This window comes from Vigna umbellata, chromosome 7 (assembly GCF_029865625.1).
Source record: "Vigna umbellata cultivar VRB3 chromosome 7, Vumbellata_1.0, whole genome shotgun sequence".
Lineage (NCBI taxonomy): Eukaryota > Viridiplantae > Streptophyta > Magnoliopsida > Fabales > Fabaceae > Vigna > Vigna umbellata.
The window spans coordinates 40,229,199-40,253,383 of record NC_142171.1 but is presented as its reverse complement, the minus strand read 5'-3'; the positions used below and the strand labels follow the sequence as shown (position 1 = coordinate 40,253,383).

At 36.4% G+C, this 24,185-nt stretch overlaps 2 protein-coding genes across 2 annotated transcripts; both read left to right on the top strand.

The window, feature by feature from the left end:
* Nucleotides 1-3,880: 3,880 nt before the first annotated feature.
* Nucleotides 3,881-4,985, top strand: LOC148196000 (uncharacterized). The gene is made up of 3 exons (XM_088095348.1): nucleotides 3,881-3,943; nucleotides 4,036-4,119; nucleotides 4,323-4,985. Exons 1-3 carry the CDS (start codon nucleotides 3,881-3,883, stop codon nucleotides 4,983-4,985), a joined length of 810 nt encoding a protein of 269 aa, XP_087951474.1.
* A 16,133-nt stretch (nucleotides 4,986-21,118) lies between these two features.
* LOC148195999 (uncharacterized) lies at nucleotides 21,119-22,582 on the top strand. Its single transcript, XM_088095347.1, has 2 exons — nucleotides 21,119-22,307; nucleotides 22,533-22,582. The coding sequence occupies exons 1-2, from the start codon at nucleotides 21,122-21,124 to the stop codon at nucleotides 22,580-22,582; spliced, it is 1,236 nt and encodes a 411-aa protein (XP_087951473.1). The 5' UTR covers nucleotides 21,119-21,121.
* The last annotated feature ends 1,603 nt before the right edge of the window (nucleotides 22,583-24,185 follow it).

The following is a 24,185-nucleotide window of genomic DNA, read 5'->3' as shown; positions in this document are numbered from 1 at the left end:
GTCCCTTCCGTTAAATAGAAGGAAACGGAGTTAGTGGACTGATGATGTGGCAGTTGTCTTTGGTGAGGTGTCAATACGCTTGCGTTTGCGTGCTTACGTGGTTCAGAAAAAAAATGAATGAGTAAAAATTGGGTATTATACCTTATAATTACTCTTAAAAAATTTAACTGTGACTTTGAGTTTTAACTGTAAATTTTGTATGAAGAGAATCAGAAGGGTTTCTCGTCTTCTCCAATCTTCATCTTGCTAGGGTTTGCAGAGTTGTCATTTCAGGTCTTTCTTCGAGCTCACCAACTCTCAGTGATGGAAGCACCTATAATTCACATATTTCTGCAATTATCTATATTTGAATGCTTCCTACGATTCAACACAGTTCTCCGATTTGATTATATCCCAAAGGTCATGGACGGTGTTGGTATCTTGTTCCTTCCATGGATTACTTGCTCTGTCTCAAACCCTAATTGTGCTACATCGTCTTAGATTCCTCGGCTACTTTGTTCCTCTCTATAACTACCGGTAAGGATGTTTGCACTGGAATAACAATAGCTGCATAATGTTTACTAGCACTGATTGATGATAAATTGTTATCCTCTAAAAAAATTACAGTACCACCTTTTGATCTTGATTGAGGATAAATTGCACATTGCGCAAATTGCAAAGTGAAACTAAGTGGATTTTGAAACAATTATTTGTTGATTTAGCATGAACTTAATTTTCAGCAATTGTTGGGTTTAATTTCTGATCTGGGCCATCTGGGTCGCGAGCGGAGAGAGAAGAAGCGTCGCAGCCATCTGGGTCCTGGTGACGTGCGGCGGCGTGGGATCCGTCCGCGGTGGCTGAATCGAGGCGCGGCAAGGATGGATTCGGAGCCGATCTGGGGCGTACGTGAAAAGCGAGGTCCTCCCTCGCACGCGAGAAGGAGGGGCTGGAGCGGCGTCCGACGATGGCCGTCCGTGGGTGTCGGAGATGGCATCGATGCCGGTTGGAATGCGGTGGCCATTTTTGGTTGGGAGGCCAGCGAACTGCAGGGAGAAGAAAGAGACTCCGGGTCTCATCCCGTTGGAATGGCGCGGAGAGAAGAGGAGAACCTGAAGCTTTCTGAACCACGTAAGCACCCAAACGCAAGCGTATTGACACCTCACAAAAGACAACTGCCACATCATCAGTCCACTAACTCAGTTTCCTTCTATTTAACGGAAGGGACTCATTAGAGTCAATTAATTACAAGTAAGGATCCATTCAACTCACTTTTCTATAAAGGGACTAACTTGAGATTTTCGAACCAAAGTGGGGACAAAATTGGGTATTATGCCTATATTTTTCCTCAAATTATGTAAATATTATTTTTGTTTTATTTATTTTTCTTTCTTTTTGAATATTTTGTTTGCGTGTTTGCTTTCGCTGAGTATTCTACTTTTTCAATTGAAGTTTGTTAGTATATGTTATTTTTAATTGTTAACTTTTTATTATGAGTTACAATTTAAATAAATGTGCATTTTATATTTTCTGTTTGATAAATAATTTTTATTTTGAATTCAGACAAAGCTGGAGAAATAATATAAAATAGAAATTTATTTAAGGGTGGAAAATATAATTATAATATGAAATAATAGTGTGTAATTATTTATTTTTATTGTTGTATACATATTTGGGTAATAATTTTGAAATCAAAATGTTGTAATTTTAATACACATGTAAAATGAGAATATGTCATAACCCATTTAAAACCCACTAAAAACTTCATTCGAGTGGACGCCAAGTGTAAGCGATCGGAGCGTCTGAAGTTCAGAAAGTGGAAGACAAGTGTATGATGCAGATTGGACGAATAGTTTTGACGGTAGGAGTAAAACTGAAACTTTCAAATTTTCGTGCCACTTTTCTGCATGCACCATCCATCTTCAACCTTCTGAAATCTCCTCCTTCTCTCTAGATTTCTTCATCTTCTCTCTAAGAAATCTTAACCATTCCTTTCTTCGACCATCACTCAGGCACCATTTTCACTCTTCCGGTCTCAAGGGCTTTCGATTGAACCGATCAGTTTGTGAAGCTGAGCTGGTAAGTTCTTCTCTTCACTCAGTCGTGCATTTTCTTGGATGTGCAAACCAAGTTCTGGTTTCATGTGTTGATCACTCTTCTAAAATGAGTGGTTCTGATAGTGTTTTGGTTTTCACTTGGATTAGTTTTGGAAATTTTTGACCGTTGAGGGTAGAAGGATTTATAGAGGTGAATCAATAACCTTATCTGAAAGTGTTTGGTCACGTTAGAGGTAAGGGAAGCTTATATAATTTGATTTTATGTTCGTTTTGAATGGATGTATGTTCGTTGATTTGCTGAATGAATATGAAATATGATTGTTGCTATGTTTTGACTATAAGAAATATGAAAATTTACTATGATATGGATGTATGAAATTATGAAGATAGATGTTGAGAAATGAATTGATATAAAGAATTCTAAGTATGTAATTCCATATGAAAATTGATGTTCGTCACTGAAGGTCTTTGACCGTTCGGTTTTCTTGTGGACTCGGTTGGAACTGTATTCTTTCATTTGGATGGAATTCCAGTTGAGGACCAAGCGTCTTTGTTTAGTAATATTTGTATATAAGCGTTCAACCAAGGATATTCGTTCCTTGGTATTCTGTTATAAACTTAAGTATATCTATATGTATTTGTATATATATATATATATATATATATATATATATATTGTTCGTCTTGAACACTACTTAAACGATATCTTATAATTATAAAGCTTTTATTCTATAATACTAAGTAGTGCTCGGTCTTATACCAAGCGCTTGTACTAAGTAAGTGCTAGGTCTTACACCAAGCGCTCGTTCTCCTTTCCGTAATCTATCTTGATAATAAGAGCGTTCGTCCAAACTCAATAGTGTTCGCTCTCTACGATGCTCGGTCTTCGACTGACATTCGGTTTTCTTGATGTTAAACTCATAAATAAGCTAAGTATTTATAACGTTCGGTTTCTTCATATAATTCCGTCACTCATTATTATTCGATGTCCTACAGTATCATTTTCTATGGTGTTCGGCCTAGAGTCTTAGTACTCGGCCTAGGCTTATTGGCGTTCAGTCTAAACTCTCACGAGTCACTTCATTAAATTGGCTCACCTTGTAAATAACGTTCGATTCTATTACTCTTTGAGAAATATTATTGTAATCGGTCTCTTTCTCAACCCCGATAGTAACTCTCTCGGTTTTGATCTATTTTGGAATTGGAGACCTCTCGGTCTCACTCCAAGTGTTCGGTCTCGTTCGGGGTTGAAGATTAACGGTCGGTATTTGGTATCCTAAGGGATCTTTGTTCAAATTGGTTCAGTTGAGGTTTAATAATGAAAGATGATGGAATATGATATGGATGAAACGAATTTGATAAAGTATGAATGTGGTAAAGTATGAATGTGGACACGCTAAGCTGGCGGTTCATCCTGATATTCCGTGATTACTTATCAAGATTAATTCCTTACTGTCAAGAAGACAGTAATTTAATGTTTTCTGTTATGATTTACGGTTATTGGGTTTTTAGGTTTTTAATAGTTAGTTAACAGAGCTCTATAAATAGAGCTCTCTCTCTTTGTTCAAAGTAAGAAAGACAATATACATTTCATCTGTATCAATATTATTCAACACTAGATAATAAGAAAAGAGAACGTTTTTCTTACCTCTCAAGTTGTTCTCTTCATCTTTGTCTTCTTCACCGTCGTCAACCGCCGTCTCCTCCGCCGCAATCTGCGCTGACGACGCTGGTGCTTCATCGCCTGGAGAAGCTTCCATTCGCTCCGTTCTCTCTCCTCTCACACTTGTTTCACACTGCTAGCGTGGCTTGGTTATTAGCCTTACGCTTATCCAACATAAGCGATCATGGGCTGGGCCACTGACTTGCGTGTACAGTGCTGGGCCAGTTTCAATATGGTATCAGAGCAGGTCTAGTGCCTACTCTGTTTCCGTTGCCTCTGATTCATTTCTTGGTATCCTCTTGGGTTGTTTCTTGGGTTCTTTTCTTATGGATCAAACAGATCAATCCTACAACCCATCCAATTCTTACTACTTACACCCAGGAGAATCTCCCAGCCCAACCAGCCCCTACTACTTACATCCAGGTGAGAACCCGGGTCTCACTCTCATTACACAGACTCTAAATGACAACAATTACTCCTCATGGAGCAGAAGTATGAGAAGAGTCTTGCTCTCCAAGAATAAAACAAAGTTTATTGATGGGTCCATAAAGAAACCTCAGAAAACTGATGCACTGTTTGATGCATGGGAAAGATGTAATATGATGATATTATCTTGGATAATAAAGACTCTCTCCCCACAAATTGCTGAAAGTGTCATATACATAGAAGAGGCCAAGGAACTATGGGATGAACTGAAAGAACGCTTCTCCAAGGGAGATTATTTCAAGATTTCAGACTTGCTGCAGGACATACATTCTATCAAACAGGGAGAAAGGGGAGTGAGTCAATTCTTTACTGATCTGAAAATCCTATGGGAGGAGTTGGAATTTCTAAGATCCATCCCTACTTGCACATGTAAGATTCAATGCAGTTGTGAGCTCTCCAGAATCTCCTTAAAATACGGGGAAATGGAGCATGTGATATGCTTCTTGAAAGGGCTAAATGATTCCTACAACACTGTCAAGACACAAATTCTTTTGATGGACCCTCTACCTAATGTCAATCGGGTCTTCTCTCTCATTATGCAACAAGAGAGACAAGAGAAACATAGCTCTCCCGAGGTCAAGGTCCTGGCAAATGCTAGTGATAAGAACAATCAATGGAAGGGCCAGGGAAGGGGCTCTGGATTTCGTGCCCAAGGGAGAGGAAGGGGCAGAAATCCCAACTATGGAAAGCAATGCTCCTTTTGCAACAAGATGAACCAAACTATAGATGAGTGCTACTCTAAGCACGGATATCCTCCTTGGTATAAGAAAGGTGACAACAATCAAGACAAGAGGGCTGACTAGGGCACTGCCAATGCCTGCCAGAACAGCACTGAAACAGAAGGGGTTCAGAGCACACATCAAGCTAATAATGGCAACGTTTTTAACTCTTTCACAGCCGAGCAGATGCAAAAGCTCCTCAGAATGATGGACAAAATTGATGAACCTCATCACAAGGTCAATCAAGTCCAGAGAAGCGACACTGAACATAAACAAGGTACTCTTTCATGGATAATAGACACTGGTGTCACAGATCATGTGACACATGATAGGACAAATTTTGTCACTTTTTATAAAATTAAACCTATTTCTGTGAAACTGCCAAATAATACTGTTCTAACTGCTGAACATGCTGGAACTGTACACTTTTCCAAGGATTTTATCATTTTTAATGTTCTCTACATCCCTGAATTCTGTTTTAATTTGATTTATGTTCAAAGTCTCATTAAAGACTTGGATTGCAGTCTAACCTTTTCCTCTAAGTCTTGTCAGATAAGGGAGAATCATACATTGAAGATGATTGGATGTGCTAATTCTTGGAAGGGCCTCTATTATCTACAAGCTTTTCCCAGATTTGATCAAAGATATATTGCTAAGACTGTCTTTTCTTTTAAGAATCTTAATGTAAACCTGTGGCACTGTAGATTGGGCCATCCAGGAGACAAGGTTATGAAACATATATGTGAGAATTTTCCCTATGTTAAGGTTGACACTAACATTGTTTGTGACACTTGCCACTATGCTAAGCAACGAAAGTTACCTTTCCCTAAAAGTGTTTCTGTCACCACTGATTGCTTTGAAATTGTGCATTGTGATATATGGAGTCCCCTTAATACTGTTTCTGTCCATGGTCATAAGTACTTTCTAACCATAGTAGATTATTACAGTAGGCATACATGGGTTTTTCCTATGAACAATAAGGGTCAAACTAGAGAATTATTGCAAAATTTTGTTGCTAAGATTAAAAATCAGTTTGGCAAACTAATTAAAACTATAAGATCCGATAATGGCCCTGAGTTTAGTTGTATGGATTTCTATAATATGCATGGAATCAACCACCAAAAGAGTTGTGTTGAGACCCCGGAACAAAATTCTGTTGTTGAAAGGAAGCATCAACATATACTAAATGTGACCCGTGGTCTCCTTTTTCAAGCCAATATACCTAATGCATACTGGTCTTATGCTGTTGGCCATGCTGTTTATCTAATAAACAGATTGCCTACTGCCATTCTTAACCACAAAACACCTCATGAAATTCTCTACAAATTACCTCCCACCTTTTTAAATCTCAAAACCTTTGGCTGTTTGTGCTTTGCCTCAACTCTAGAAAATAACAGAAGTAAGCTCGACCCTAGAGCTAGAAAAGGAATTTTTCTAGGATATAAATATGGTGTGAAAGGATACATTGTGCTTGATATAAATAGTAAGGAACTCTTTATAAGCAAAAATGTCGTTTTTCATGAAGACATTTTCCCTTACAAAGAACCGCAAGGCAGCATAGTAGACTGTGATGTTGAAAAAGACAAAGTTGATACCCTGATTGACCTCCTAAAGGACCAATACCCTACTAGTAATGACAGACATGATGAGTTCGATATTACTGAGCAAACATAAGTGGAGCAGCCAGGAGAGCAGCTCTCTGATAATGAAGAGAACAGTACTGGAACCAGTAACAGTCCAAACAGTCAGAGATACATAAGGTCTGACAGACCCAGAAGGACTCCAACATACTTGAAGGATTATGTTCATCAGGTGAATCAATCCTCAACTGTTAAAAATGGTTTAAAAACTCCCTATCCCATTTCTGATTTGTTATGCTGTGATAACCTTTCAGAAAAACATTTAAAGTACACTATGACTGTCACTGGGAACAAGGAGCCCAGATCTTACAGTGAGGCAAAAGGGATGACTGAATGGGTAGAGGCCATGCAGAGAGAAATCCAAGCTCTACAAGACAATAACACATGGGTTTTGACTCCACTGCCTCCAGGGAAGACTACAATAGGATGTAAATGGGTGTATAAAACCAAATACAGTGCTGATGGTGGCATTGAAAGGTACAAAGCCCGTTTAGTGGCAAAGGGTTATACACAGCAGGAGGGCATAAACTATCTAGACACCTTTTCTCCTGTGGCTAAACTTACCACAGTCAGATTACTTATTGCCCTAGCTGCTTCTAACAGTTGGTTTTTACATCAACTGGATGTTGACAATGCTTTTCTGCACGGAGACCTTAATGAAGAGGTCTACATGGAACCACCCCCGGGTCTAGATGTATGTAATAAAGGACAGGTTTGCAAGTTGACCAAATCCTTGTATGGCTTGAAACAAGCCAGTAGGCAATGGTTTGAAAAACTTTCTTCCTTTCTAACCACTGCTAAGTTTGTCCAATCTAAATCTGATCATTCTTTGTTTATTAAAAGGACACCTACAAGCTTTATTGCTCTCCTTGTGTATGTGGATGATATTGTGTTAACAGGGGACTCTATGATGGAGATCAACTGCATAAAGGAACTACTCCACAATAGGTTTCGAATAAAGAACCTAGGAGAACTCAAATACTTCCTAGGGCTGGAAGTAGCCAGATCTAAAAAGGGTATCCACCTATGTCAAAGAAAATATGCCTTAGATATACTGGAAGAAACGGGAATGTTGGGCTGTAAGCCTTCATCTACTCCCTTCCTAAGTGACACAAGCTCCTTATACAAATTGGACAGCTACCTGGATGACCCAGGACCTTACAGGAGGCTAATAGGGAAGTTGCTTTACCTTACAAATACAAGACCCGACTTATGTTTTTCAGTTAATTTACTTAGTCAATTTGTTCAATCACCTACTGATTATCACTATCGGGTCATTCAACATATTCTCAGGTACATCAAATCCAAGCCCTCTAAGGGGTTGTTTTTCCCTGCTGACTCTCCTATGCAGCTAAAGGCATTTAGTGACTCTGATTGGGCGACATGTCCCAACACCAGAAGATCCACAACAGGGTTCTGTATCTTCCTTGGATCTTCTCTTATTTCTTGGAAATCTAAGAAGCAGAGAACTGTCTCCAGATCCTCTACTGAAGCTGAGTATAGAGCTCTTGCAGCCACTGTATGTGAGATACAGTGGCTTAGTTATCTCCTACAAGACCTTCAAATAGAAGAGTCAGGAACTCCTGCCTTGTATTGCGACAACAAGTCTGCAAGGCATATAGCTCACAACCAGAGCTTTCATGAACGGACCAAGCATATCGAGCTTGACTGCCATGTTGTCCGTGAGAAAGTTCAGGAACACCTTCTCAACCTTCTTCCCGTGCGCTCCGACGAGCAGCTGGCTGACATCTTCACAAAATTTCCTCATCGCGTCAGATTTAGGTCGATTGCTCCCAAGCTTGGACTAACGACCATCCATCGTCCAGCTTGAGGGGAGGCTATTGGGAATCAAGATTAATTCCTTACTATCAAGAAGACAGTAATTTAATGTTTTCTGTTATGATTTACGGTTATTGGGTTTTTAGGTTTTTAATAGTTAGTTAACAGAGCTCTATGAATAGAGCTCTCTCTCTTTGTTCAAAGTAAGAAAGACAATATACATTTCATCTGTATCAATATTATTCAACACCAGATAATAAGAAAAGAGAACGTTTTTCTTACCTCTCAAGTCGTCCTCTTCATCTTTGTCTTCTTCGCCGTCGTCGACCGCCGTCTCCTCCGCCGCCAATCTGCGCTGACGACGCTGGTGCTTCATCGCCTAGAGAAGCTTCCATTCGCTCCGTTCTCTCTCCTCTCACACTCGTTTCACACTATTGGCGTGGCTTGGTTATTAGCCTTACGCTTATCCAACATAAGCGATCATGGGCTGGGCCACTGACTTGCGTGTAGAGTGCTGGGCTAGTTTCAATAGAATATGATATGGATGAAACGACTTTGATTATGAAAGAGTATTCCGGGGAGGAATATCTCATGAATGGATATTGGAATTGGTAAAATATGAATGTGGGCACGCTAAGCTGGCGGTTCATCCTGATATTCTGTGATTACTCGTTCTCACGTAGAGAAGGGTAAGTCATGTGTGGGAATGACAGGAGGTCCTAGTCCTTATGGTTAATTTGGACAGATAGGACTAACCTCGGGTGGTAGCTGTTGAGGGTATCCCAGTTACTACATCACCAGGGTGCACGAACGTTGTAGCTACACATAATTCATACAGTCCGGACAGTCAAAGTCTAGTAGTAGGTTTTGCATGTAAAAGTGAATGAATTATCTCGTTTATTTGAATTGTGTGAAATCTATGTTGATAATTGAATTGAATTACATAAGCTTACCCTACTTCCTGTCTTGTCCGTTTTGTACGTTCGGTGGTTGTCTTTCTGTTGCAATGATCATCCGTGTGGATGTGAGCAGATGCAGAAGCGTTGCTAGAAGAGACACTAGAAGAAGAAAATTTGGTAGAGGTAGATGTTAAGGTCGAACAGTAGAACCGTTCGTCCATCTGCTGTTTTATTATCTTAGAGGACCGTTCGGTATAAGTATTTTGTAAACCGATCGGTCTAGGATTGTATATTTGTACAATTTTAACCCCTTGCTATTTTGTAAGGTCATTCGACCATAACCGTACGTTCTATCTTTTGTAAAAACTGATATGTAGTATTATAAATGTGATGTTCCTATTATATGACTTTATACTATATTTTTGGGATGTTACAAAATATCTTATACTTTTTTGTGGATAAATATTTTGAATATTTAACTTTTAACGTTAATTATAAAACATTAATTATATTTACACCTATTTCGAATATCCTTGAATAGCATTTTAAAACACAATCTTCAATTTCCATCGAAATATTTTAATTAAAGAAAATATAACATTTATTTGTATTATGTATAGTAATAAATTAGTATATGTATGTGGTATAATTAGTTTCTTTTATAAATTTTTGTAAGCATATTTATGTTATATATGTACTATATAAAAGATAGGAAATAGAATATTTTTATTAATATTCTTGATAATAAAATTTAATTAATTAATTTTAAAAAATTCATTGGTTTTATGAATAACTATTTTGATATTTTAACATTGAGCACTTCTTTATGATAATTAGTGTTTATTCATTGTGTCTTTAATTGTAATATGTTAATTACTTTATTCAGGGAAGATACATTTTTATTAGAACTGAATTATGTATTAATTGTTAATAAAAATTATTCAGTTTCACAACATTTAATTAAATTCTTATAAAAGAGAGATATTTATATACCTTTTAATTAATATACCTAGAACCTATGTATTAATTTTATATTTTATATTTATTTTGAAGGAAGAGAAAGAAGAATAGAAAAGGTTGGTGGGGCCACTTAAGGAACACGTGCGTGGCAGGATTGTGGGAGAGAAGAGTACAAAGAGTGGTGCTGAGTAAGCACGTGCGAGGTGAGGACCTTTGTTTTTTGTGTTTCCTTCTTTCGCTCTTTTATAAAGTGGTGTCAGTCATGTTGGTGGCGTGGGAAACGTTGCTTCGGGCCTTCGACTTTTCTTAGACCCACGTTGACTTTAAGTCTTTAATTTCTCTCTAATTTTTTTTCTAATTACTATTAATCTCAACTGGCTAAAAATAAAATATTTGAATGAAAAATAAGATTTCCCATTGGTGAACTTTTTTAAATGATTACAATTAGGTTTAGAGAAGAAAAAATATACCACGTTGACTTTAAGTCTTTAATTTCTCTCTAATTTTTTTTTCTAATTACTATTAATCTCAACTGGCTAAAAATAAAATATTTGAATGAAAAATAAGATTTCCCATTGGTGAACTTTTTTAAATGATTACAATTAGGTTTAGAGAAGAAAAAATATATGACAATCAGTTTTTTTATATAATCAGTATATATTAAAATAAATAGATAATTTTAAACATTAATTTGTAAACCACTTGAATGGAATTCTAAGTTTAGTTGGAGTTTAGTTCACAATACAATTAATTATAATTGATTAGCCAAATTCACGTCTTGTTTTTATGAAATTTTTTTAATTCAAATATAATATAAATGACGGAAACCTTTTTGTTTAACTATGAGGATATTCATGATAAAAATTTCTTGTCAAAGTAGGTTTCAAATCAAAGTGGTTTATCCAAATACATACTTCCCATAGGGTTTTGACAAAAGTCAAAAATGGTATATTTGAGTAGAAAAATAAGAATAATCTAAAGGAAGGTGCATATAGTAGTTGAGAGAATGCATTTAGTGATAAAATTCTTCAAATACTGCAAAAAGGCCAGTATAGTATCTTGCTCTCTAGGGTGTTGCTCCCTTCACCCCCACACATCTCTTCCTCCACCTCCCCTTTACTATTTTGCCCCTTTCTCCACCTTTCCTTTACTATTTTGCCCCTCAGTAAAATTTTATTTTTAAAATTATTGTTTTTTAATTTTATTCATTTATAACATATTTCACTGATAACCTACGTAGTTCCTTATATGAGTAAAATATTTTTCTGCAAAGCTTAGTGATCGTGAAAAGAATTATCAAGCAATCTTCCTCTTGTTCTCGGTGCAGTACGTGGTGCAGTGCGTTTGTGGTGTAGTGTCCTTGTCGTGATTCCTCTCCAGGAACGTAGTCATAATCCTTCCAATAATCCTAAACCCTAAACCCTTCCCATACTTCCAATAATCCTTTTAATATCCAAGCCTATAATCCTTGCATGAGCTGCAAAACGTAGTAAAATAAAAACCAAACGTAAAAGGAACACTGCCTCTGGACAGATGACATCCTTCAACGGATGTCAACATCCGTTTAAGGCGAAACGGATGTCGACATCCGTTTTGAGGATATACACTCATAGAGAACAGCATTCCCTATGTTGGTCATGGAATCACTCTTCCTAATTATATCACCGAGCACGGTGTACATGTGTCCACTAGCCTGCTTGTCACCACTTCCCAACAATGCGAGAATTTTCAGCATCTTAATCTAAGCACTCAAACACAACGAGTAGCCAATTTAAGCAACAGGATCGAGTAAGTAACATGCAAAATCAAAAATAGTCTTAAATGGATAAGCTTCTCTATGAACCTGTCTTCCTAGTTTAGTTTAATCTAAAGTCAAAATTAATCATTTTAGTTTCTTATTTTCTCTCCCCGAGGGAGGAATTTATCCAAATATTAAATAGAATTTAACCTGAATGAAGGGTGCAGGCATTTGGTGATAATCATAAGTCTTGGGCATAATTGTCATTTTAGAAGGATATAATTGGCATTTTAGAAAATTGGGGAGGTGGAGGAAGAGACGTGTGGGGTGGAGGGAGCAACACCCTGCTCTCTACATAGGCTTTTAGAAAATTCCAGCCCTTAGTGTTACGAGGCCCATAGGTCCAACTGGGCAAAAAATTTAGATTCTCTACCATTTCATTCTAATGTTTTTTTTTCTGCCAAATTTGTTCGTTGTTTAGTGTTAAAGTGTAAGAGTATTGAGCATTCTAGCAAAGTTAGATGAGAATTCAACATGAGTTAGCACATCCATGTTAGGTACCTATTTAAAAATGAAAAACAAAAACCCTACTGAAGCCTTTTTCAAGAATTTTTTGTTGTAAATTATCAAAGAATTATATATCTGTTTTTCTATTTTTCTTAACTGTCATTTTGGAAAGTTTATAAACCTTTGATGTAATTATGTCATTTTGGATAATATATAAACCTTTGATGTAATTCAATTCATTTGTTATTGTTAGTATTTTGAGGTTGTGAAATGAATAGTTGATGAGATAGAGAAAATGTAGAGATAGTGAAATGTAGAGAAAATGTGGAGATAATAAAATATGAAAGTAGTAGTTGGAAGAAGTGTTGTAATTGTCTTAGTTGTGGTAGATGTTGTCTTCTTATTTCAAATGATAGTACAGAAGGCTATTTATAGACCCCGTCTCTCTTTCACGACTATTCTAGAAAATTCTAGCTAGAACTTATGTAGAAAGTTCTAAGCTTTTTACCTATGTAGAATGTTCTTGATTTTTTCTTCCTATCTTAGCCTTTTTTTTTATAATATTCTAGAATTTGTATTATATTTTAATTCTTCTATCTTAGGAGTTTCTACATTCTTTTAGAATTTGCATTACACTTTAATACTCCTCCTTAATGCAAATTCGGTAATTCCAAGTATATGCGTAGTAGTTCAAATCTTGGTCGTGGTAATGCCTTCGTAAAAATATCTTCAATTTGATCTTCTTCCTCCATTTCCTTGACCCATACTTCTTGCTTTGATGCTTCTTCATAACAATTAGGCTCAATTATGACCATATTGCAAGTTCCATATATGTTTACGAAAGATCTTACTCCTCTTGGACTGGATTCAGTTGAAGAATCTTGTTGTTGAGAAAAAATTACCTGAATTGTTTGCCTCTTCTTGAGTTTCTTCTTGAGATTGTTGCACTGGAAGTAAAATGTTGCTTTTAACAACTTTTTCTTCTTCCCAATTCCAAAAAGCATTTTCATCAACTTCAACATCTCGACTGATGATGAGCCTTTTTGTTTATAGGTTGTAGACTCAATAGCCTTTTGACTGTGTGTTATATCCCAAGAATATTCCTCGTATAGTCTTGTCTTCAAGCTTGTGCTTCTTTTGATCAAGAACATGTATGTAGCAGATAGATCCAAATACTCATAAGTGTTTAGCTGATGACTTTCTTCCACTCCAAGCTTCAATAGGAGTTTTGTCTTGGACTGCCTTAGTTGGACATCTGTTTAGAATGTAAACTGCAGTATAGATTGCTTCAACCCAAAAAGTGTTAGGCATAATTTTCTCTTTTAACATTGATCTTTCCATCTCCATAACTATTCAATTCTTTCTCTCTGACATGCCATTTTGTTGTGGAGTATATGCGATTGTAAGTTGTCACTTTATGCCTTCATCTTCGCAAAATTTGTTAAACTCGTGAGATGTGTACTCCTTGCCACAATCACTTCTAAGTACTTTTATTTGTTTTCCACTTTGCTTCTCAACAAGGACCTTGAAGTTCTTGAATACTTCGAAGATTTCTGATTTTGCCTTTAAGAAATAGACCCATGTCATTCTGGAGAAGTCATCAATGAAGAGGATGAAATACCTCCTGTTGTTGTGATGTGAAAGCGTTCTCATAGGTCTGCAAACATCAGTATGAATCAACTCCAATAAGTCTTTTGCTCTCCATGATTTGTCTGTCGAGAATGGTAATTAGTGTTGTTTTCCGAGCAGACATTCTTCGCATGATTCATTATTCTTCTTCAAGCATGGAAGATCTCTCATCATGTTTTTCTGATATGGAAGCTTTAAGGCATATGTGTTGAAGTGGCCAAATCTCCTATGCCAAAGCCACGAGTCATCAACTTCTACCTTCATGGCAATATTAGTTCCAGGTTTGAACCTTATAGGAAAGCTTCTATTTCTCTTCTCCATTTTTACTTGGCCAATTTCTATCATTTTATTGTCATAAATTTTGCACTTATCTTTCACAAAATGAAGAAAATATCCTTTCTCCATCATTTGACCAACTTAAAAGATTTTCTTTAAGATTTGAAACTAGTAAAACGTCCTTCATGAATTTCGTACCTTTCTTTGTCCCCTATGATAGTTCCTTTGCCTCGAGACTCCACTGTGGTGCCATTTCCTAGTCGAACTTTGACATTGACAGATTTATCAATCTCTTTGAAGATGCTTTGATCTTTCGCCACGTGATTGGTGCATCCACTATCCAAGTACCAACTCCCTTCTCTACTGGAAGATTCTTGATTGACATAGAATAAGAGTTTCTCTTGATTATGTTCTTCCGCAAAGTTTGCTTGATGTTTATTTTTATTAGAATATACTTCTCTACGTGACCAAATTTCTTGCAGTTCTAACATTGAGGTTTTCCATGATGCCAACAATATTTTTTCAAGTGACTTGTCTTTTTTACATATGCCACATGAAGGATATTTTCCTTGACGATTTATAGAGAAGTTTCTAGAATTTTCTTTATTTCTAGAAATTTCTCCTCTACTCTTATTTCCTTCATATTCTTTATTCTGAGACCGTAATTTCAGTTTTCATTGAAAGGAATTTTCAACCGAGTCTTCTTCACACCTTTTCAATCTTTGTTCATAATTTTGAAGAGAGCCCATTAGTGATGTTACTAACAATGTAGCCAAATCTTTTGTTTGTTCAATCGTAGTTGCGATTGCACCATATTTTTGGGGAATAGAAATTAAAATTTTCTCAACGATTTTTTTGTCAAGCATATTTTCCCCATAGGCTCTCATTTGATTAACTATTTATTTTATTATAGAATAATAGTCTTTAATGGTCTCAGATTCTTTCATTCTTATTAATTCAAACTCCCGTCTTAGAGAATAAAGTTTAACATTGCGTACCTCATCACTTCCTTGAAACTCCTCTTGTATTATTCTCCAAGCTTGCTTTGCCCTTGTGACACCAATTATCCTTGGAACAATTGTGTCATCAACTGCTTGTTGAAGAAAAAATAAAGCCCTTGAATCCTTCTGCTTGTTTTTCTTCAACTCCTTCTTTTAAGCTGCAGTAAGAGTGAATGTGTCTTTTGGAATAGTGAATCCCTCCTCTATGATGTCCCATAAATCTTGAGAGTAGAAGAATGTCTTCATTTTGACACTCTAAAAATAATAATTTTCTCATGTGAAAATAGGTTTTGGAATTGATGATGTTTGATTGGTAGAAGCCATGAGTTGAGAAAATATTTTGGAAGTAGTACATAATGAGTTATAGTTTTGTTTGAGGTAGTTGAAATTTTTTATCTACACTCAATAGATGATTGAACGTAGCTCTGGTACCATTGTTAGTATTTAGAGGTGTAATGGTTCAATTTCTCACACCAAGAGGGGGTTGAATTGGTGAAATGTAAAAACAAAATCTTTTAAAATCTTTTTCACAAAAATGATGCCCTGATACTTTTCTTGAATCGCAAGGTAAAAGATTTTCAATGCAGCGGAAACTTAATCGAATAAATGCATAACGTAATCGATTGAATAAAGAGAGTAGGGATGAGAAAATTCAAACACTGTGTTTTTATACTGGTTCGGCCAAGCTTACATCTAGTATCCTTCCAACCACAAGAAGTCAATGCACTATAATGATCAAGGTTTTTACAACAAGGCTGTTATAGCGACCACACGTCAAAAATATAAAACACCTCTCTAACCCTCTAATCAAAATATAGGCAATACACAAACTAGACCAACAACAAGAATCCCCTCTCTTGTCGTCTAAACCCTTTGAGACACTCTCAATGTCAAGAACGCCACACGCTCTTCTTCATGTAATCACAATAGGGAACCTCAAACCAATCTTCAAAAGATTGCAGATTCTGATCTCTCAAAGACACCCAAATGTGCAAGTTGATCAGCCTTTGAAAAACGCAGTAGTCTTGCTCTTTAAGAAATCAAGAGTAATTGATCACCACGGTCACTCTAGTTTCTCAGAGCTTTTTCTCTCTTCCTGTAAGATCACAACTTTCTGTAAAAGATATGAAAATGTTAGAATCACAAAAGTTCTTATAGAAATCAAATTCGTGTCAATTTATAGAATAACACATTTCAGACGCAATTTAATCGACTAAGCTACTAAAGCAATCAAATATAACAATTATGTTATAACAGTTAGCAGCAAACACGAAAATTAATTGAATGCGCAATTAATGCAGTCGACTATCATTTAATGCTTGGTCAACACAATTAAAAAATATGACCGTTAGACAGTTATGTCAAGCATTAGCAGAATTTCAAAACACTAACAAACTTAATTGAATACAAAATGCATGCAATCGACTAAGTAATAATGTTAAGCATTGTTTTGAAAAACTTTCTCTTTGAAAAAATCTCAAAGCACACTTGAAAATAGTTTGTGCAAAGACACAAGTTTTAATCGATTCATCGCATAATGAAATCGACTTAAAACTGTTATTTTGCCACACATTTAAAGTTCAACATAAGTGCTTGTGGTTTTCCCTTTCAACATCATATGTCATGCATTCACATATAAAAACACATATGTAACATAGTGATATGCAATGAACAACACAATCATGTTCTCATATATGCTTAAACAACTTTAAAACATTGATAAAAAACATATAACATGTAAATATAGAACGTGTAACACATTATACACATGTATTATTAATTATGTGTTGTCATCATCAAAAACACAGATATTACTGAGATTGTGGGTTAAGATGAACCTTTGCTCCCCCTATCAACAATCTCAACAAGAGGTTATGAAAGGAATAGTTGATGGAATAGAGAAAATGTAGAGATAATGGAATGTAGAGAAAATGTGGACATAGTAGAATATGGATGTAGTAGTTGGAAGAAGTGTTGTAGTTGTCTTAGTTGTCATAGATGTTGTCTTCTTGTTTCAAATGATAGTACACATGGGTATTTATAGACCCCATCTCTCTTTCATGACTATTCTAGAAAATTCTAGCTAGAACTTATGTAGAAAGTTCTAGGCTTTCTACCTATGTAGAATGTTCTTGATTTTTTCTTCATTTCTTAGGTTTTTCTATAATATTCTAAAATTTGTATTACATTTCAATTCTTCTATCTTAGGAGTTTCTTCATTATTCTAGAATTTGTATTACACTTTAATAGTTAATAAGAAAATAGTCTTTTAATTTCTCTCCATAATATCTTAATTGTGTGTGTATTCTCCTAATAGTAGTTGTGTGTGTGACATGTTTGTGACGTGGCCAAGCAGAGAGCTATTTTAGTGTGTGTGAAGCTAGTAATATTAGTAATAACATATTCAAACTCTCAAGACCACTCAAATGATAACAACACTGATAGAAAAAGACACCAGTAACAGTAGAAGGAGTATATATCGTGGCCAAGGAAGAAATTGTGAAAGAAGGAAGGTGTAAGGCTACAAGTGATAAATTTGAACATTATTCTTATTAGTGTTGGAAGGATAATAATGTCAATGTTTCAGGTGTGGGGTTCAGGATCAACGATCTAGTGTCGTATGAGTTGCTAGTGATTTGAATACTCGTCCTTAGATTAACATTTGTCTTTGTCGTTCATTCATTATGCTCAGTGGTTACCTGTAGAAGACACTCTGATGCCAAAGTCAATCAAGATTCAACATCTTAAGCAACTAGTGCGTATTAAATGTAATAACTTACCTTTTTACCTTAAATTTGTATTTATAGATTTCAGGGTAGACCTTTGATTAACAACGACCTATTTATGACCCAACAAATAATAATTATACTTTCTCTTAAATTGATTAGTATAAGGAGTAATGTCTTCAAAGGCTAACCGTCTAGTTTTTGGATGTAGCCGAACAGTCATGAGGATGACTCGCAGTTGCGTTTGTCCCATGGTTGATTGTCTAGACTGTCCGAATCTGAATTGACCGAACGATCATACGGTACATAAGCCCCTAAGCTCGAGCCTACGGTGATAGGCGAAGGGGTTTGCGACAAGATGTGGTCTTGGTCGTCTGACCTCTTTAGAGGAAAGTTTTGTCTCTTTTAGGGTCGTTCAGCCTTTGATGAACCAGTTGGTTAACGATTGCTACCGTTGTTTGAAAATATGATCGTTGAAGAAAAGTTGTGACCACTAATATGAGGACATGTGGCAGATTGGTCTTTGTGTGCTCCAGGAAACGAAGAGTCACACGTTATGGATCATTGGATATGGCTTAATCCAATGGTTGAAGATTACCTGTTGCGCCCCCCTTGCCCCCTAATGTGTCTATAAATAGTGGTGGGCCTCAATGTCATTTTCACCAATGCCTTCTTCTATTATCTACACACAGAGCATCTAGTTTTCTTTTGAACTTTCAAGTAAAAATGTTAACCATTGATCTGTCATCGTTTGAGGAGTCTGTAGGGAGGGTGGCCAGGGGTACGCTAATGATGCATCTTCGTCGTCTGTGCCATTGTCAACCTCTTCTTCTGTTTTGGGATTAATTGAGCGGTCGTTAGATTTAGTTAACGATGTAAATATTATTGCATCGATGTTTGCTACTTACGCTAAAGTAGATGTGGCTCTAGAGATTGATGCATCCAATGAAATGGACAAAAATGTAAATACTCTCCTAGTCGTTATAGGCTACGAGCGGGCGCTTCATGAGGCGGGAGAATATACCACTTGCTTTCGTATAGGGAATTAGTTGCGATGGTGGGCTGATAAGTCACTAGTGTAGAAAAGGCCTTTAACGTCACCCTTTAGACGTCCGACCCTCGAATATCCCACGTAAAAAATGACCAGTGGCATTTTTGTAAATAAGTTAACGTTGTACACGTCCGACCTGGCTGGTCCCCGACGTCTGATGGGGGAAAAAATACCAAAAGTCATTTTATTTCGCAGTGTAGATGTCCGGGCCCCTAGGTCTGACATCTGATGTCTCTATAGACGTCTGGTCCCTATGTCAGATGCCTAAAGACCTGACAGGTAAATGAAAAGTTGCCCTGTTCCACTGCTTTAGACGTCCGGGCCCCTAAGTTGAACGTCTGATGGTGGCAAAGAATACCAAAAGTCATTTTATTTCATAGTGTAGACGTCCGGGCCCCTATGTCGGATGTCTAATGTCTATATAGACGTCGGGGCCCCTATGCCGGACGCCTAATGACCTGACAGGTAGGTGAAAAGTTGCCCTGTTCCATTGCTTTAGACGTCCGAGCCCCTATGTTGGACGTCTGATGTCCCTATAGATGTTTGGGCCCCATATATCGGACGTATATAGCCTCCGCCGAATTTAATTTTTAAATACACATAGATGTCTGGGCCCCATATGTCGGACGTCTGATGTATCTTTAGACGTCCGATGGGGGAGAGCCCCAACGTCTAATGCTGTTTATTACACATTGCGCGAACTCGGGGCAATTACGCGAACTATTCATCATCTTCCTCCTCGCGTTTTCTCTCGCGGCTTTGCATTTTTAGGTAAGTTTTTTCTCTTTTGGACCGTTTAAACTTTCTTTTACTTCGATGAAATTAGTCTTTGATGGATTATCTTCCATTTGAACTGATTAAAATGAGTTTTCGCTGTGTTTTGGTGCAGTTTTGCTCGTTTCCTTGGGCGGCGTTTTCTTGCGTTTTGGGCAACGTTTTTTTTTGTGTTTTCCACTCCTCCAATTCCTCCACTACGTTTGTAATCGGTTAAGAAGGTAAGGATTCTTGTTTAAAATTTTTGTCTATGCATGTTATTGGCTTTTCGGTATACATGTTTTTGGCATTTGGATATGCATGTTATTAACTTTCAAATATGCATGTTATTAACTGTCAAATTTGCATGTTGTTGGCTTTTGGATTTGCATTTTGTTGGCTTTTGGATTTGCATTTTGTTGGCTTTTGGATATATACATGTTATTGACTTTTGTGTATGGATGTTATTGGCTTTTGCGTATGCATGTTATTGGCTTTTGAATATGCATGTGAAAAAGTTTTTGTTGTGTTGTTATGATTGGTATGTTAGATTATTAGTATCTAATTGAGTGAAACTTAGTTCTCGTTTGAAATTTAACACAAATGATTAATCTTTTAATTGTTTGTGTTAAATTTTGAATTTTTCGATTGGACAATTTGAGAAAATTATTTTTCATAATTTGCTATAACATGTACGTTGGAGTTTATGGATAAGATTGATAAAATTTCGGTTCAGTATTTGTATTGTTCTATGGATGCATATTTGATTGTGGTCATCCTTGACTACTCTCATTTCGTGTATATCGCAGACTAATGCGAAATGCTGCCGAAATGTTATCAAATTCATGATGTAGACTTCTTTGCATGTGTCTTGGCAAATTATGAAAAATAATTTTTCTGAATGGGTAGGGCCTAACCTTGTGAGAGTTAAAAAATTGAAACTGATGAAGTAACGAACATAGTATGGATCGAAGCTGGATGAATGAATGTCGCATCAGTGAAGAATATGAGAAGGGTGTTTCAGAGTTCTTGCAATATGTTGAACAAAATGCTAAGTTTGTGAACGAGACATATTTTTGTCCTTGTGTTCGTTGTCTTAATCAAACACTCCAAGACTTAGACAATGCGTGACCATCTATTCATATTCGGCATAATGAGAACTTATACCATTTGTACTTGGCATGCAGAAGTACTGGACCAACCTACCATGTCACGAGGAACAAATTATGTGGAAGAATGGATGAGTGATCATTTAGAGGACATGATACATGATATTGGTGAAGATAATTTTGGAAGAGCTAATTTGTATGATTCTCTTAAACATGATTCAGAGCAACCGTTGTTTCCAGGATGCCCCAACTTTACACGTCTATCTGCAACTTTGAAGTTGTTTAGTGTAAAAGCAAGGAATGGATGGACTAATAAAGGTTTCACAACGTTGTTGGAGTTGTTGAAGGAGATACTTCTAGAAAATAATACTCTACCTATTCGTCATTACGAGGCCAAGAAAATTTTATGTCCAATGGGACTCGAATATCAAAAGATACATGCTTGTCCTAATGATTGTGTTTTGTACATAAAGGAGTTTGCTTCGCTAAAGTATTGTCCAACGTGTGGTTTATCCCGTTTTAAAAAGAAAAATGACAAAAACACTAGTGATGAAGGTAATAAAGGTGCACCTGCTAAGGTGATGTGGTATTTGCCTATAATACCTAGGTTCAAACGTATCTCTATTAAAGAAGATGCAAAGAACCTTAAATGGCATGCTGCCGAAAGAAAGTGCGATAATCTTCTTCGACACCCAGCTGATTCACCACAATGGAAGAAGATCGATGAAACATTACTAGAATTTGGTGTAGATCCAAGAAACTTAAGACTTGCACTTGCAACTAATGGTATCAATCCTTATGGGAACTTAAGTAGCAAACATAGTTCATGGCCAATTATGTTGATTATATACAATATTTCTCCATTGTTGTGCATGAAGAGAAAATATGTGATGTTGTCCATGATGATATCGGGTCCTAGACAACCTGAAAATGACATTGATGTTTACTTGAAACCTTTAATTGATTTGAAAATGTTGTGGGAAGAAGGGGTCGGAGTGTTCGATTCTGATGTTCAAGAATCTTTTTGTTTGCGTGCAATGTTGTTTTGCACTATAAATGATTTCCCAACATATGGAAACTTAAACGGTTATAGTGTAAAAGGTCATTTTGCATGTCACCTTTGTGAAGTAAACACTAGTTACCTTCAATTGAAGCATGGTCAAAAGACAGTATATACAAGACATCGAAAATTCCTTCCTCGTAATCACCCTTACCATAGATTGAAAAAGGCATTTAATGGAAGTGTTGAGGATGAGGTTGTGTGCAGACCCTGCAATGGCGAAGAAGTGTACAACGAAGTCAAAAACATTGACATTGTCTTCGGAAAACATCATAAAAGTACCTTTGCAAAAAACATTTGGAAAAAACAATCAATATTTTTTAATTTTCTGTACTGGTGTAAACTTGATGTTAGACATTGTATAAATGTCATGCACGTGGAAAAAAAATGTTTGTGACAGTGTCATCGGAACTTTATTAAACGTGAAAGGGAAGACAAAAGACAGAATAAGAACACGACAAGATTTGGCTGACATGGGAATCTGTTCTGAGTTACATCCACAGTCAATTGGAAGACGCAGCTATCTGCCCCCAGCATGTCACACTCTTTCTAAAGAAGAAAAACAAAGTTTTTGTAACCCTTTAAGAAGTGTGAAGGTTCCACAAGGTTATTCTTCAAATATTAGTAACCTTGTTGCTATGCAAGAGTTAAAGTTAGTTGGTTTAAAGTCTCACGATTGTCATGTATTGATGCAACAATTGTTACCAGTTATTATTCGAGGCATATTACCTGCTTTTGTTAGAGGTATTCTGACACGTCTGAGTTTGTTCTTTCATGCCATTTGTAAGAAAGTTGTTGACCCTAGATGTTTAGATCAATTGGAAAATGAAGGAATAAGAATACTGTGTGAATTGGAGATGTATTTTCCAACTTCATTTTTTGATTTCATGGTTCATTTGATTGTTCATCTAGTAAGAGAATAAGAGAAATTCGAATTTGTGGACCGGTTTTCTTAAGGTGGATGTACCCTGTTGAAAGATACATGAAGATCTTAAAGGGATATGTTAAGAATCAGTATCGACCAGAAGCTTCAATCCTAGAGCGATACGTTGCAGAAGAAGCCATTGAATTTTGTTCAAGTTATATGCAAGTTATGAACTAGTGGGTCTTCCTAAGAGCAGACATGAAGGAAAATGTGAAAATAAGGGTGTTTGAGGTGTGAGAATTGAGTGTGTTAGTAGAAAAGAAGTTGATCAAGCTCATTTGTACATCTTAAACAACACTGTTGATGTGATTCCTTACATTTCTGAACACGTTAATGAAATATAAGTAGCATAGCCAAGAATGAGTGAAAAATGACATCTTAATGAACATGTCAAAACCTTCTTACAATGGTTTAAGAAAAAAATTATACAACTCCAGATGTTTCTGAAAGTCTATTGAGGCTATCTCGTGGGCCGAACACAGATGTCATTACATATGGTGGGTACTATATAAATAATATTTCTTTTCAGACAAAGGTAGAAGATGACAAAAGTAGAGTTCAAAATAGTGGGGTTACTGATGGACAAATTTATGAACACCAAAATATGATGTCACAAACTTGTTTTTCAATCGGCAAGTATGACCGAATCGTTCAAGTAATAAACTTGGTAAGACCAAGTATCGTTCTTCCCAAAGGACTCACGGCCTAGTTTAGTTGTGTGGTTTATTGATTAGCTAAGACTTAAAGACGAAATATTTGGATTTTTATATGCAAAAGACGAAAATTAAATATGTATGCATGAAGTTTTGATCAATGGCAAAAGCAAAAGATAAACACTTTCAATGAAATATATGTATGAATATGTTGTTGGGGGTCAATTTCATCTTATCCACTCTCATATATTTTAGGAATTCAACATTCAAATCATCATTGTTAATGCCACTCTCTAAAGTACCTTTCAAGAAGGCTTCTCCCTAATTACGAGTTCATACAATTCCTAGCATTCCTAATAATTAGTTCATAAGTGCAGGAGCTTAACGACAACCAATATAATATTGGGAGAAATTCCCCGGATCTAGACTTCCCCGTACGTGCCCGTATCGACAAAACCAATAATCATGCATCGAATGAGTTAAACAACGCAAGCATTAAGCAAAGAGGAAAAACCCTAACTAATGATGAAAGAAAGCATAGATCTTAAATAAAAGATGTAAAAACAAATTCCATATAG

What these genes read in the sequence shown, in the direction of transcription:
- LOC148196000 (XM_088095348.1), top strand. Translation starts at nt 3,881, where the DNA reads ATGGGCTGGGCCACTGACTTGCGTGTACAGTGCTGGGCCAGTTTCAAT. An exon ending in TCAATATGGTATCAGAGCAG is followed by an intron (nt 3,944 to 4,035) that starts GTCTAGTGCCTA and finishes TGGATCAAACAG; the next exon opens with ATCAATCCTACAACCCATCC. An exon ending in CCCCTACTACTTACATCCAG is followed by an intron (nt 4,120 to 4,322) that starts GTGAGAACCCGG and finishes TGGATAATAAAG; the next exon opens with ACTCTCTCCCCACAAATTGC.
- LOC148195999 (XM_088095347.1), top strand. Translation starts at nt 21,122, where the DNA reads ATGATACATGATATTGGTGAAGATAATTTTGGAAGAGCTAATTTGTAT. An exon ending in CTTCGGAAAACATCATAAAA is followed by an intron (nt 22,308 to 22,532) that starts GTACCTTTGCAA and finishes TTACATCCACAG; the next exon opens with TCAATTGGAAGACGCAGCTA.